Genomic DNA, 13136 nt, shown 5'->3' with positions numbered 1-13136 from the left:
GTCCATGGACGCCAGTTTAAGAACCCCTGATTTAAAGCAATGATTCTTAAACGGTATGATACGGCACATTGCAGTGTGGCAAACAAACAATTTTTAAATTTCTCACATCCCCGCCAAGTAATTTGTAAAATACCTTAAGATCAAGTCAGGAAGTTTTAAGTTTTAACAAATCAAAAGTCCCAGTGCAAAGTAATCAGTTGCCAAGTTAAGTCCCAGTCACGTCATTATAAGGACATCTCAAGGCTGCAGTCCTTTATAAAAAATTAAACGTTGACTAATAACATTGGTCAGCATGTCAAATTATAAGCAATAATTCGACAAAATATAACAAAAATACCACAAAAAGCAAGTAAATTGTTTGATACGCAAAAAATTGGATAAATAACCCCATTTTATGAAAAATTTCTTAATGAAAATATTTCATTCCAGCCCGAGCCATTTGTCCGAAATTGAGTCAAATGACTTGGGTTATAAATATGTGCTTTAGTTAAGTTATTGCTCATAATCGGACGAGGTAACTAGTTCAAAGGTTTGTCGTTTTATTATGATATTAGTGATTTGATTTATCTAATAAACTTGACTGGGACTTTATTTGGACAACTGATAACTCGGACTTGGACGTGACGTATTATTTTTTTAAATACTTGACTGGGACTTAATTTTTTCACAACTAGCTTGACCGGGACTTAAGTTTTTTCACAAATAGCTTGACTGGGACTTAAGTTTTTTCACAAATAGATTGACTGAGACTTAAGTCGTTTCATAATGACTTGTTTACAACACTGTGCCAAGCTATTTTATAATCGCCAAACTTAGATGTAGCCTACTTACGGCTCCAGACACGCGAGTGCCTTCTTCACTCTCCAGCCCGACTTGATCTGGCTTCCCCTGATTCTTCTTTGCAGTTTCCTCTTCTGCTTTTCTTCCCACTTCACAGAAGGATCGGGAACAATGACTTGGGCAAGCTCGAGGCTGCCCGACACTGAAATCGTGAATAAAAGTAATGCGTCAAAAAATATGGATATAGATTCCTTCAAGAAACATACACACACATATGTCTGTTTAACAACTGTGATCTAGCCATTCTGAAACTACTTTTTGACCAACGTTTACGGCTTACGTATCCTACTCCGAAAGTCTATACTATGCCTTGAAGCAACAGTTTATATATTCATTTATGCAATGAATAGTGTGCATTCAAAGTACTGTTTACATCAGGGGTGGGCGACCTACGCCCCGCTGGCCAAACCAAGGAATATAATCCGGCCCGCCACATCCTTTACGAAATGGGTACGTGGCTACTTCTCGTAATTTTTTACTTTCTCATATTTTTTGGCTATTCTAACTCGGTAAATGCGATTTTTTACCAGCATAAAGTCTGCCCTGGGGTTGAACTATTAACAATCGACGTTTATTTATCTCGTTATATCTGAACAAGTAATGGCCAGTTGAAGTTTATTACGGCCGGCAGAGAACTTTTTGGGTTGTTTTTTGCCCGCGACTAGCAAAAGGTTGCCCACCCCTGGTTTACATGATGGTATTACAGTATATGTGATGAGCGGTCATTTATTTATTTCGAAAAAATTCTCACGTCTTTCGGGGTAGACCTTCGAGATGCTGCTTCGAATCCTCTTCATCACTTTAGGACTGACGACCCGGGAAAGGGAATCCATCGAAAAAAGCTCCGGAGCCGGCTCGTAACTATACTCGACCGTTTCCTTGAAAGTCACACCTGGAATAAAAGGTTGCTGTATTAGACGAATTACACATATCTGCGAGATAAATATACTGTTGCTGCCAGGCATTGTATATTTATAAAGGAGTTCTTCGGACAAATATGTTTTCAGCGCCGACGTTGCGATTACCTATAAGGGTAAATCTTTCTTCAATTTAAAAAAATGACAAAACGTCAACAAAAAAGAAAATTTTATGATGAAGTTGATATTAGAAATTACCAAATGTAGAACATTGTTTATAAATTTATAAACCTCAGCATACAAATTGCACTTGACAGTTTCACAGAGTCATTAAATAACTAACTTTAACCTAGTAGCTTAAGTCGGGGACACATTAGTTTTATTTTACCTTGTGTATTGCAATCGCATATGAAACCAGAGTCGGATTCAGAAATTTTGTGAAAGGCCATGATGATTTTTAAGTTTTTCGTCACAAAGTTTGTATAGTCTAATTGAAAATAAATTGTATTTTATATAGTATAGCATGCCTAGCGCCTGTAAGCCAAGTCGATTCTCCTAAGGCAGCGAAATAGTAACAAACAGACCAAAGTTAGTCCAAACGAAAAAAGTTTAGTCATTTGCATTGAAAAGACAAAAATATATTTTCGGGTGTTTCCATACCTTAACACAAACAAACTTTCCAATATCTTAAAAAAAGAACACATCAAAAATGCGCTGGCAAATTTGTACCGTAACAAAGTAACAAAGTGAACATTTTTGCCGTCTAAACCGAACGTCGATGAACGTTAGACACTTTTTCTGCAAAACTATATGTTGCTTTAAACAACGTTTTTCTACAAATTTACCGGAATCAAAATGTCAGCTGTAAAACAAATAACTTTTAAACGAATGTATGCCATCACAACCGCATTTAGTCTTCAATTCTAGGCAGCCTGTCTTGCTTTTTAACTTCCAAATATTTCCTTTTTAACTTCCAAATATAACACTTGTGAATCTCCTGAGTCACTATATGGCTTTTAGCGGAATTAAAATGTCTACTGTGAAACAAATAACATTTAAACGAATGTCTGTAATTACACCGACATTATAGCGACAATTTTTAGCAGCTTGCCTCACTTTTAACTTGCCGATCTCTTAAGCTACTTTGGCTTTTACTGGAAATCAAGATGTCTACTATAAAGCAAATAACATTTAAAAATGTCTGCAGTTACACCCGATTAGGTCGTCAATTCTATACAGGCTGCCTTGCTTTTTAACTTACCAATCTGCCGAACCACTATGTCTTTTATCAGCATGTCTAATTAAAAAAAAACATTTAAACGAATGTCTGCAATTACACCGACATTACATCGGCAATTCTAAGCAGCCTGCTTTACTTTTTATCCTGACAATCTGGTGAGTCGTTATGGCGTACCGCGGCTCATTGTTTCAGAAACCCTGAATCAGCAAAAGTTATATTTACGCGTCAAACCTCTTTGTTCAGGTGCAACTTCCTGGAGCGTCACGGTCTCTGTGTAGGATTCGGAAGACGTAGAAATGGAAGCAGAAGAAGAAGAAGAAGACTTTCTTGCTTTCCTCCTGAGACGCTTCCCGGATGCTGTGGACAAAAGATGAAGGACAATTAACTCGAGGTTTTGGAAGTTTATGAACTGCATTTGCCTTAATCTAACTAGGGTTGAATGTAAAATAACAAAGGGGCTTTTCGTATATATGTCACTACAGTGCTGCAGGATTTTGCTGTGTTATCTCAACCTGCAAAAAACAGCAATATATTTCTAAGACGTAGTAAGAAAACCAAAGCCCGTACAGAAGTAAGTGGAGTTGTAAACGTTTTTGAATATCCCTTTAATCACCTCGTTGAAAAACAAATAAGGGGATATTCAAAACTTTAAAAAAGTAACTTAGCCTACTATATGAGCTGTGATAGTCTTACTACGCCAAATTACAACCTACAACTCATTATGCTTCAAAATACTTCAAAGTTTTGCTTTTGCCAGACGGCGCTTTCAAACAAAAATTGATTCAAAACGAGGCTAAATTAAAAGAAAGCTGCAAAGGTTTTGTTTAAGGCGGCAATATTCTATACGCAACTATAACAAATATAAAAAACTTACTTCTCGAAGTGACGGATGTTCGATATTGAACATTTCCACCTTCAGTCCCTTTTTCATCTTTCAGCGTCCTGTTTAAAATCCCTCGCTGGAGAGAGGAATACCCATATTGATCGACCTTCCCTCCAATGTGAAACGACATTGGGACCTGATCGGTCTGTGTTTCATTGGGGCCACCCTCGGACCCCGTGCCGCTATTTGACCCCACTTCGGGGTCAACCAAGTGGGTGAGCTCGTAGCTAGGGTTCTCTATAGTGACGTCGTAGTCGGCATCATACCCCTGGGGCGTTAAATCCCCTGGAAGGATGCTTTTTTCGTCGCTTTGACTCAATTTTTTGGCTTTTGATTCGCTCTCTATGGTGAAAGTGACCATTTCGATCGGCTCGTCTTTTGAGATTTGTTGGCCTGGATTTGTGAGACCACCGTTTGAGTTGACGTGGTCGTCCTTTGTGCTGTTGGTTGTCGTCCTTTTATCGTCGTAGTTGTCATTCTGATCCATGGTCAATGCGCTTTAAGTTCAACCTTATTATTGGTTATGTGTCATGGCGTTTAAAACTGAGTCGGGAAATCTGTGCAAGAAAATTACAATTAGCGCCAAACCCTGGTTAAGTTTAATATGCGTCAATCTTGTACTTCATAACAAATTTAAAAACCTTCAATTAACGTGCATTTTTGGCGGTGGCCCGAAAACGAAACAAAAAAGGATAAGAGCGATTTTCTTCATTGGACCCTTTGTTATAAATTTATTATAATTTAGTTTCTATGGTCCACGTCTTCGCAGTGCTTTTTCTTGAAGCACTGGAGAAATCTTGCTCAAAACCAATCTGAATAAATCTAACTATATAAAATTACTGCGGTCGGCGACCCAACAAAATAAAACAGCGACGCATTTGGGTCGCGAGTGGCGACGATTGGGACAAAGGTTGAAATTATATTAATTGTGACTTAAGTCGGTATAACTTTTATTTTTGCCTAGTTGCAGTTGTTACAACATCAAAATGTAGTTAGGATTTCGGAGCATATTGACTGGAGGTTGTAGTAAGACGTAATAAGAATATCAAAGCCCATACATAAGTAGGTTGCATTTTGGACGTTTCGAATAATGTTGAAAATGAATAAAGAGTTATTCCAAACGTCCAAAATGATACCTACTTCTGTATGGGCTTTGATATTCTTATTAGTTGGGATTTGTTTTTGCAGTACCTTTAAATTTATATAGATAATTGAATAAGTTTGTTACAGATGCGTAAGGTAAGCATATAGGGAAGTAACAAACAGGTACAATAATCGGTTGATCAACACTGCAGTAGCGTAAAATCATTTCCTGTTTAAAAGTAATATTCTGTAAATCCCCTAATCCCTCGGGAAAAGTCAAAAACGCTTTAAGAATTGTTTTCTAATCAGAGCAATGCAACGGTTGTACCGATGCGCCGAAATCACGATTTATGTAGATTACAACCGAATAGCTTGATTCATTTGAATAATTTGCAAATCTTGCAATTGATCAGGAATCCGCTTAAAAAAATTAATTATTGTTTAACGTTTAAAGTTGTTAAGACTTAATTAGTTTGGGAAGAGGTGTTAGCTTAACCGCGTGACTAAACCGGAAATAATAAAACAGTTAACCGGGTTCGAACGAAATAGCTTGAACATTAACAAAGTCTTTACTCTCGTTTGAACTTTAGCTCTTATAAATTAGTTAAAATTAGAATAAAATATGTCACGGAAGAAAATATTCCATTAGCAAAACCAAAAGAAAAAGCAACATGTTCACTGTAAAAATTTCTTTAAACGACATTTGACAGTTATTTCGGAAAATGTTTTCAAACAACTATGAACAGGTTTTCGGAGTAGCCTGTAGGCCTATAGTAAAATATCGTTGAAGAAAAATATTCGATTTTAGCGAAACCAAAATGAAAAGTGACAGTTGCGAATTGTAAAAATACTTTCATGAATACGCTTTAAACATCATTCTATTTCTTGTATCTATTTTTAGCAAATTATTTAAACGAACGCCTTTAAAATCTAACAAAAGCGTGTACCTTTACTAACTTCCAAATCGTTGACAATATGTTTCTGTCCGTTGATTTCTGCTTCGCTAACGGGAATATTAAAGTGTTTATCCGGGCCTTCAAATGTTAAATGTGGATTTCAACCAAAATCAAGTTCCAGGAAAACATGATTAACTATGTGACAATACTATTAGGTGACATTGTCAAGGAACTTAAAAATAGACACATGTCCTATGAGCTGACTATAGCAGATTACCTTGTTCAGGGTTTTTTTTAAGGTTTGGTTTAGGTGACCGCTAAGTAGTTTTAAGAGACCGCAAGTGTTTCATTTAAATACCAAAATGTTGCAAGTCCAAAATTTGGGAAAGCCCTGGAGAAATTTGTTTCGGTCCCCCAAAACATCTTTAAAAAAACACTGGCCTTGTATACATGTTATAGCACCTTGTTCTATTCTGATTATCAGGTGACATTGTTGCGGAATATAGCTAAACACTTAATCACTTTGTGCTTTATAATACTGTATATAAAAGCAGTGTCTCTCAATCGTTTTCCCGTCGCCCCAAGTACTGAGCAAAAGTATATCGCATTTTCTTATGACTTTATGCTTCTGACAATGCATTTATATTGAGCTTAAACAAACTGTATTCTTTCGTATCTAGAACTCTGCAAAAACGACCATTCGGTCAAATCGTATAAATCGCGCATAACGACTAGGAAAGGTTTATTTTCAAAAATTACAAAAGTTCCGCGGCACACATGGAAACTCTCTAGGCAAAAGCATAGGAACCACTACAAAACGCAACAACGAAATCACGTATAGACAGGCTGATGCGCAACTAACTAACCTACATAACAACATTGTGTTTATCACGCTTTGCGTCCCTTCAACTTTACGTGGCAGTGTTGGGGTGAGTCAGATCATAACTAGCGAATCAATCTTACCAGCGCATCGAAGAAAGCGAAACAAGCCTTCCAGTCTTTAGCGGATGTTAAGGCGGTTTATATTAGCTCGATGACTCGGGTATTTTGACTAAGATCGACTGTCTTCTGCAACGTATTCCCGCCGCACCGCTGTATATATCCAAGCCGTCCCCGTGTTAAACTATTTCCTATCACCATTTATGTTGTGTGTTATCTCCATTTAGTGATGCTTTATTCATTTTTGTTCATTTTAGACTACAAGTTAATAACTAAATCCAGTGTTGTATAATCAAAAACATTTTGAAATGAATTAAATCCTAGTCTAGTCATTTGGCCAAAAGAATTAAGTCAAGCTAATTTTACTGAAACGACTAAGTCAAGTCAAGTTGTTAAAAAAATGACTTAATTACACTTAAGTAAAGTGCATGATTTGAGTCATTTCAACGATGCATCTATCCAAACATAAACAAAAAAGGGTTTAAAAATATAATTTCCAAGTTTGCTTTATAAACGGTAAATACTTAAGGTTAATTTATGCGTACTATAATAAATTGGGATATAATATTATTTTTGGCTGTTTTAAATACAAGCTACATGTACTGTAGTTCCAACATTGTTAAAAATTCTATTTTTAAAATCGAATGAAAAAAAACAAAAAACTTTTTTTAAAAAAAGATCTAAACACCTTTAAAAAGATCTAGAGATTTTTATGACCTGAAATCTAAAGGTAAACATTAGGTTTAGTATTCTGATAATTGATCTTTTGTTAACTGGCCATTTTTTAACCTTTTGGTTGCGTTTAGTTTAGCGTGCGATTCAAGTTACTCTTTGTTAATTTGCTTTGTGGATAAAAAACGTTGTTTCAAAGTCATCTGAAATAGTAATGAACCCCAAACGATTGCGTTACTTCGATTTAACAGACTTTAGTGGCATTGATATACGTTTGAAGATTTCTAGATTGTACACCTATAAACACTTTTTAAATAGTGTCTTAAATTTCTACTAAAATATAGTCTACGTCTGTAACTACAGCAGAAAATTAGCAGTTAGTGGATAAAATACAGGTAGGCTATCTTACGATTTCTTAGCAGTTACAAAAGCCAAACCTTGAAAAACATATTGTAGCTTTAACGCGAAACAACAGGAATATCCTTGGATATTCTAACTTTAAATGGCTTTCGTAAAACTTCAATCACTCGAAATATTTAATACGCCGTGTCTGATGATTGGGCTAGCAAACATACGTAAGCAGCGGACCGGAACCATTACTGCTTCGGCGGTGAATTCAGGCGTGACCAAAATGTGAAATAAAGGCTGACAAACTTTTTACGTTTTGTGCCATTTTCGATACGACAATTAATGCTCTTTCACAGAATAATCGAAGACGTGTGGTCTCTCTCGCACTTCTAATGAGTTGTTCTACGTATTTTCGCAATTTCTTCCTGGTGGTATTTGTAAGATTCCAGACATTATATCAAGGCCGGATCGTTAGGTTTCTTATGCATTATACAATATTGTGGAAGATCCAATATATCTGTAATTCAAAAATTTTAAGAAGAAAATGCAAAATAAAAGCAAAACTGAACTAATATACCAACTACAAGTACTATTTTTCAAAAAAATTATAAATAAGTAAAATCCAAGGCCAGTTTCTATATGTTGGGCTGCATCGTAAACACTCGTTTTAGGGCCGAATCTAGGCATGACCCTACGAAATTTGATTTTTAGCCTTAAATACTAAAATGAAAATTTATTTCGTGCTTCGCGCGAAACTCTTCTATCTTTCTCGTATGTCCACGCGATTTTTTGGCATCATTTTATACAAATAGCGTCCTCTGCCCTATTACACTCTCTCCAACGAAAGTTTAATTACTTTAACGTATTATTTAGGCCTATATATTTTTTGCGCTTCGGTCGAAAGTAATCAATGCTTCGCGAACCCCTCTAAATCTAAATTAAACTTTACATTTTAATAGAAATTTAGGAGCATTTTTCGTGCTTCGAGCGACGTCTTGTGGCTTCTTTAAATTTGATTTAAATTGCACATTTTCGCACAACTTTAAACGCAATGAGGTTGCTTGTACTAACAGATTGAGCAAGCATTGGCGTATGGTTGTTTCTCGACTCGTTCCCTTCTGAGCTTGCATAGCTCAGTTGGTAGAGCGACGGTTCCGGCTTGACCGGAGGTCGTGAGTTCGAACCTCACTATAGGATAGTTGATTTTCCAGCCTGCCCTGCTTGCATCAATGATCGACAGATTCGGTGAGTCTGCAATGGCTTTCGGTGTACTAACTTCAGACGTAATAACAAGTTCGTTAGCTAATTTGTTTTATATCGTCAGAGTATGACGTCACATTGCGTATGTTTTAGATCCTATTTTTTACCCGCCCGCCAAAACATTTCAAGTTTCTTGTGCGGCCCGCGGTTAAAAATAATTGCCCACCCCTGCTCTAATGTGTGTTAACAGCTGTGATCTAGCACTTCTGAAGCAGCTTTTTGACCAACCATTACGGCTTACGTATAATTAGTACACCTAAAGCCATCGCAGACGCACTGAATTTGTCGATCAATGATGCAAGCAGGTCAGGCTAGAAAATTAACTATCCTATAGTGAGGTTCGAACTCACGACCTCCGGTCAAGCCGGGACCGTCGCTCTACCAAATGAGCTACATAGTTTCAGAGAGGAGCGAGTCGAGAAACAAGCATGGCGCCAATACTTGCCACAATTCCTCTAAAAATAAAGTCTAGGCCTCCTCGAGAAACGTTAGCAAGCATTTATTCAAACACAATTAGAAACTTTATTAAAGTTGTAGTGAGTACAGCAAAATGAAAAAAAATACTAATTTTTAAGTTGAATTTCAAATTGCTTTTGACACTCAAAAAACAATGACACAACAATTCCATAGTAACAAAATGTACCACACCTTAATATATATTGAACAGGTGCATTGGCAAGACTTTCAATTTTACCCCAAAAAATAATTCACACAATAGGGAAAAATGTTTTTTAAAATATATTTATAGGTTAGTTTTTATGCATGCAACTCGAAAATAGTTTACTACAATCAACAGCACAACACAACACATCAAATAAAAAATACAGTAGGAACTAAAATGGTTTATACACTAAAAAAAACAATCTGTCGAAACATGAAGTGAAACTCATTCGTAATGTAATGGAAGAATTACAAGGTATTTTGCATTAAATATATAATATCATTTGAAAACATTTAGAATCAAAAAATTGTCTGGAGAAGAAATGCAAAATTGGACAAGCTTATACATCAATGCTTTCAAGTTTTTCTTTAGTGTCAGACCCTAAATCATTTTTATCCGATTCGGGCGAATTGTCATTCAATTCTGTAGGTTTCTGAAGCTCATCAGTTGGCTTTCCATCTCCAGCTCTTGCATCATCTTTTACACGCTTCTGTTGGTTGCTTGTGTCCTCCATTTCTTCTTCGCCGCGATCTGGCATTCTTTGCTCTTTAGAATTGCCCTTAACATTTTCACCTTTCAATTTGGTGTTTTCCATATCAGCCTCTTTGTCATGTACCACAGGAATTTTAGCTTGGTGATGGGAATCTTTATTAACAGCTGTATGCACAGATTTGTTAGATTGTGTAGCTTTACCAGGATGTGACTCTGGGGCAGTTTCTTTACCTTTTGGATTTTTCTCTTTCTTTGATCCCAAAAATGGTACACAGTCAAGTAAACTTTTGCCAGACTTTTCACCTTTTTTATCCTGTTTTGTTTTGTCAGATTTAACCTTTTCTTGATTGCGTTTTCGGTAACCCTCACCATCCACTGAACTACCATCATTTTCTGGGAAATATTTCTTGAGCAATTGTTTATAAATTTTTTCATCATCATCAAGAAAAAGACAAAAAGTTACCCTTTCAATTGAGCCTGGGTTGTCTTTAATCCAGTTATACACAGTTTCAAAGGCGACTTCGGCAGCATTTTGGTTTGGATAATGATATATGCCGGTTGAAATGCAAGGAAACGCAATTGTTCGAAGATTTTTCTCTTTGAGAAGATCCAGACTGTTTTTGTAACAGCTTTCCAACAGTTTGGGATGTTCACCGAATGGGCCGACGGTGTGAATGACAAACTTTGCAGGTAAGTTGTACCCACGTGTAATTTTTGCCTTTCCAGTTTGACATCCATTTAATTTCCGACATTCTTCGAGAAGTTGGCGACCCGCAGCTCGGTGAATCGCTCCATCGACACCTCCTCCGCCCAAAAGTGTTTCGTTTGCTGCATTTACAATCGCATCCACTTTCAACGTTGTAATATCTTTCTTTTGCAGATCGATTTTCCCTTTAATACTTTCCATTATGAGGGACCTGATCATCAAAATAAGCTATTTTAAGTTCGTTACCTGGAAAAATAATCACTAAATTTAATTATTAACCCTGATAAAGTCACATGGTAGTTGCTGTTTACAGGCTGGCAGAATCTTGCCAGCCTTCTGTTGACAAGCATTGTTGGCGTAAATTCTTCGGTTTTTTGGTTGTGCCCAAAAACTTAAATGATGTGTTCGTCAAAGGAATGTATCAACCTTTCCATATTTAGGCGATAAACAGGATTAGGAAATAAATGAATTAGCAAAAAGTTGTGCTGAAGGCGCACAATATTTTTGTGACATAAAGAAATACATATGGTGTATGCTGAAGTACAGTCTGGGGAACTGGGGGTGAACATGTCTGCTTTTCTTACCCCAGTACTATTACATAGATACGCTGTTTTCGAGCAAACTCATGTGCACACATGCAAAATCAAATTGAAAAGCGAGAAAAAACTTCTTCAAATTGGGAGAAAAAAATTTTTTTTTTTTTTAACTGGGGGAAATTTTTAATAAAAAAAAACGGTGTGTTATAATCCAAGTTAATACAAATTATTTGGCGAAATTAGAGCCCCACAGTGTTGAAGTGCAACATGCCATAGTATTCATAATACCTTTTGGCTAAATATATATGCCTCAGAGACACAACCATAGCAAAAGAGGCCGAATTTTGCGCGAAGCGCGAACATTTTTTGCATATATAACTAAAACAGCCAAAAATATAGTTTAGGCCTTAGTTAGATGGACCAGCATGGCCTGGTACATTCTTGATATGCCAAAGTAAATGTCATACCTGTCTATTTAACAGGAATGGCGACTATCATGATTGCTTTTTTAACTCAATAAAGAAGTACTTGCCAAATCAAGTAAAACTGCAAATACACAACAATTCTATCAAAATTTAGCACTTTTAAAACTAATCAACAATCTACAGGCCAAACACTGACTTTCCTCTGCTAAACAACATGCTTCGAACTTTTTTCAGAATGGCACAACAAAATTATTTCGTGCCAATTTTAGTGCATAACGTTTCTACATATTCAGCATTTTAAAATATATTGGATTGAATAGGTGTAGAACGTGCACACATTTTTTTGCAAATCAATCTTTCAAAGAAAAAAAAATTATTTTTTTTTTTTTCGGACCAGTTTCTTCGGTTTTCTATCTGATTCTTCGGCCGACATAGTCGCCAAGTTGCCAGCTTTCTGCCATACTGGCTGTTTAATTGTCAAAATTGAAATTAGGAAAAAGCCTGACTGCACTCCATAATTATTTTATGGTCGCCAAAGAGTCACACCAAATATTTTTTTCTGGAAATACTATGCCAAAATAGAACAATATAGACACTAAAAATGGCTTTTATTTGTAAATTTTTGAGTGAGTCATGCATTTTTATTAGGTTAGAAATATAATAACACTTAACTGAACCTCACCCAAATGCTAACCCATACCCTAAACAAAGTAATAATTGCTTAGACGTTGTGGTAGGATTCTAGACCAATGCTTAATTTTTATCTATTGACATGTTGCCTGGTGGGGAAAATTTTAATTTTAACAAGAACAAATAGTTGAAAAAATGGTTTTACAATTAAACTCTTTAAACACATACCTTAAGCTAACCATAAATGAAATTAACAACCAGCGATATTAACCATTTTTGACCAAGACGTTTAGAAAAACATTGGCGTTTTCAAAGAATATTGGTCTTGTACACTTTTTTACCTTTTATTGCTGTATTTAACGTTCTTAAGCTAAACATAAAATAAAATTAACGACCAGTGAAAGACGTTTGGAAAAACATAGGGGTTTTCAAAGACTATTTGGTCTTGCACACTTTTTTGGCCTCCTTTTTTAATTTTTATTGCTTTATTTAACGTTAGTCTGGGATCCTACCACAGCGTCTAAATTATAAAATCAACACACACATTATTTGGTTTAGGGTGCCAGTCAGCGTTTAGGTTGAGGTGGGTCCGGCATTTATTCTCCCAGTTTTTAATGTTTCTCCCCAGTTTTTAATGTGTTTGCTATATTCAGTAACTTTAAAACAAT

The 13136-nt window shown here is 36.0% G+C and overlaps 1 protein-coding gene across 1 annotated transcript; it reads right to left on the bottom strand.

Moving 5' to 3' along the window:
* Window positions 1-9531: 9531 nt before the first annotated feature.
* LOC146166564 (ADP-ribose glycohydrolase MACROD2-like) lies at window positions 9532-11119 on the bottom strand. The gene has a single exon (XM_083388912.1). The coding sequence runs from the start codon at window positions 11094-11096 to the stop codon at window positions 10020-10022; it is 1077 nt and encodes a 358-aa protein (XP_083245038.1). The 5' UTR covers window positions 11097-11119; the 3' UTR covers window positions 9532-10019.
* Window positions 11120-13136: the final 2017 nt, after the last annotated feature.

This window comes from Ascidiella aspersa, chromosome 1 (genome assembly GCF_963924565.1).
Source record: "Ascidiella aspersa chromosome 1, kaAscAspe10.2, whole genome shotgun sequence".
NCBI lineage: Eukaryota > Metazoa > Chordata > Ascidiacea > Phlebobranchia > Ascidiidae > Ascidiella > Ascidiella aspersa.
Note: the sequence above shows the minus strand (reverse complement) of the source record. Positions and strands in the feature narration are given on the sequence as shown.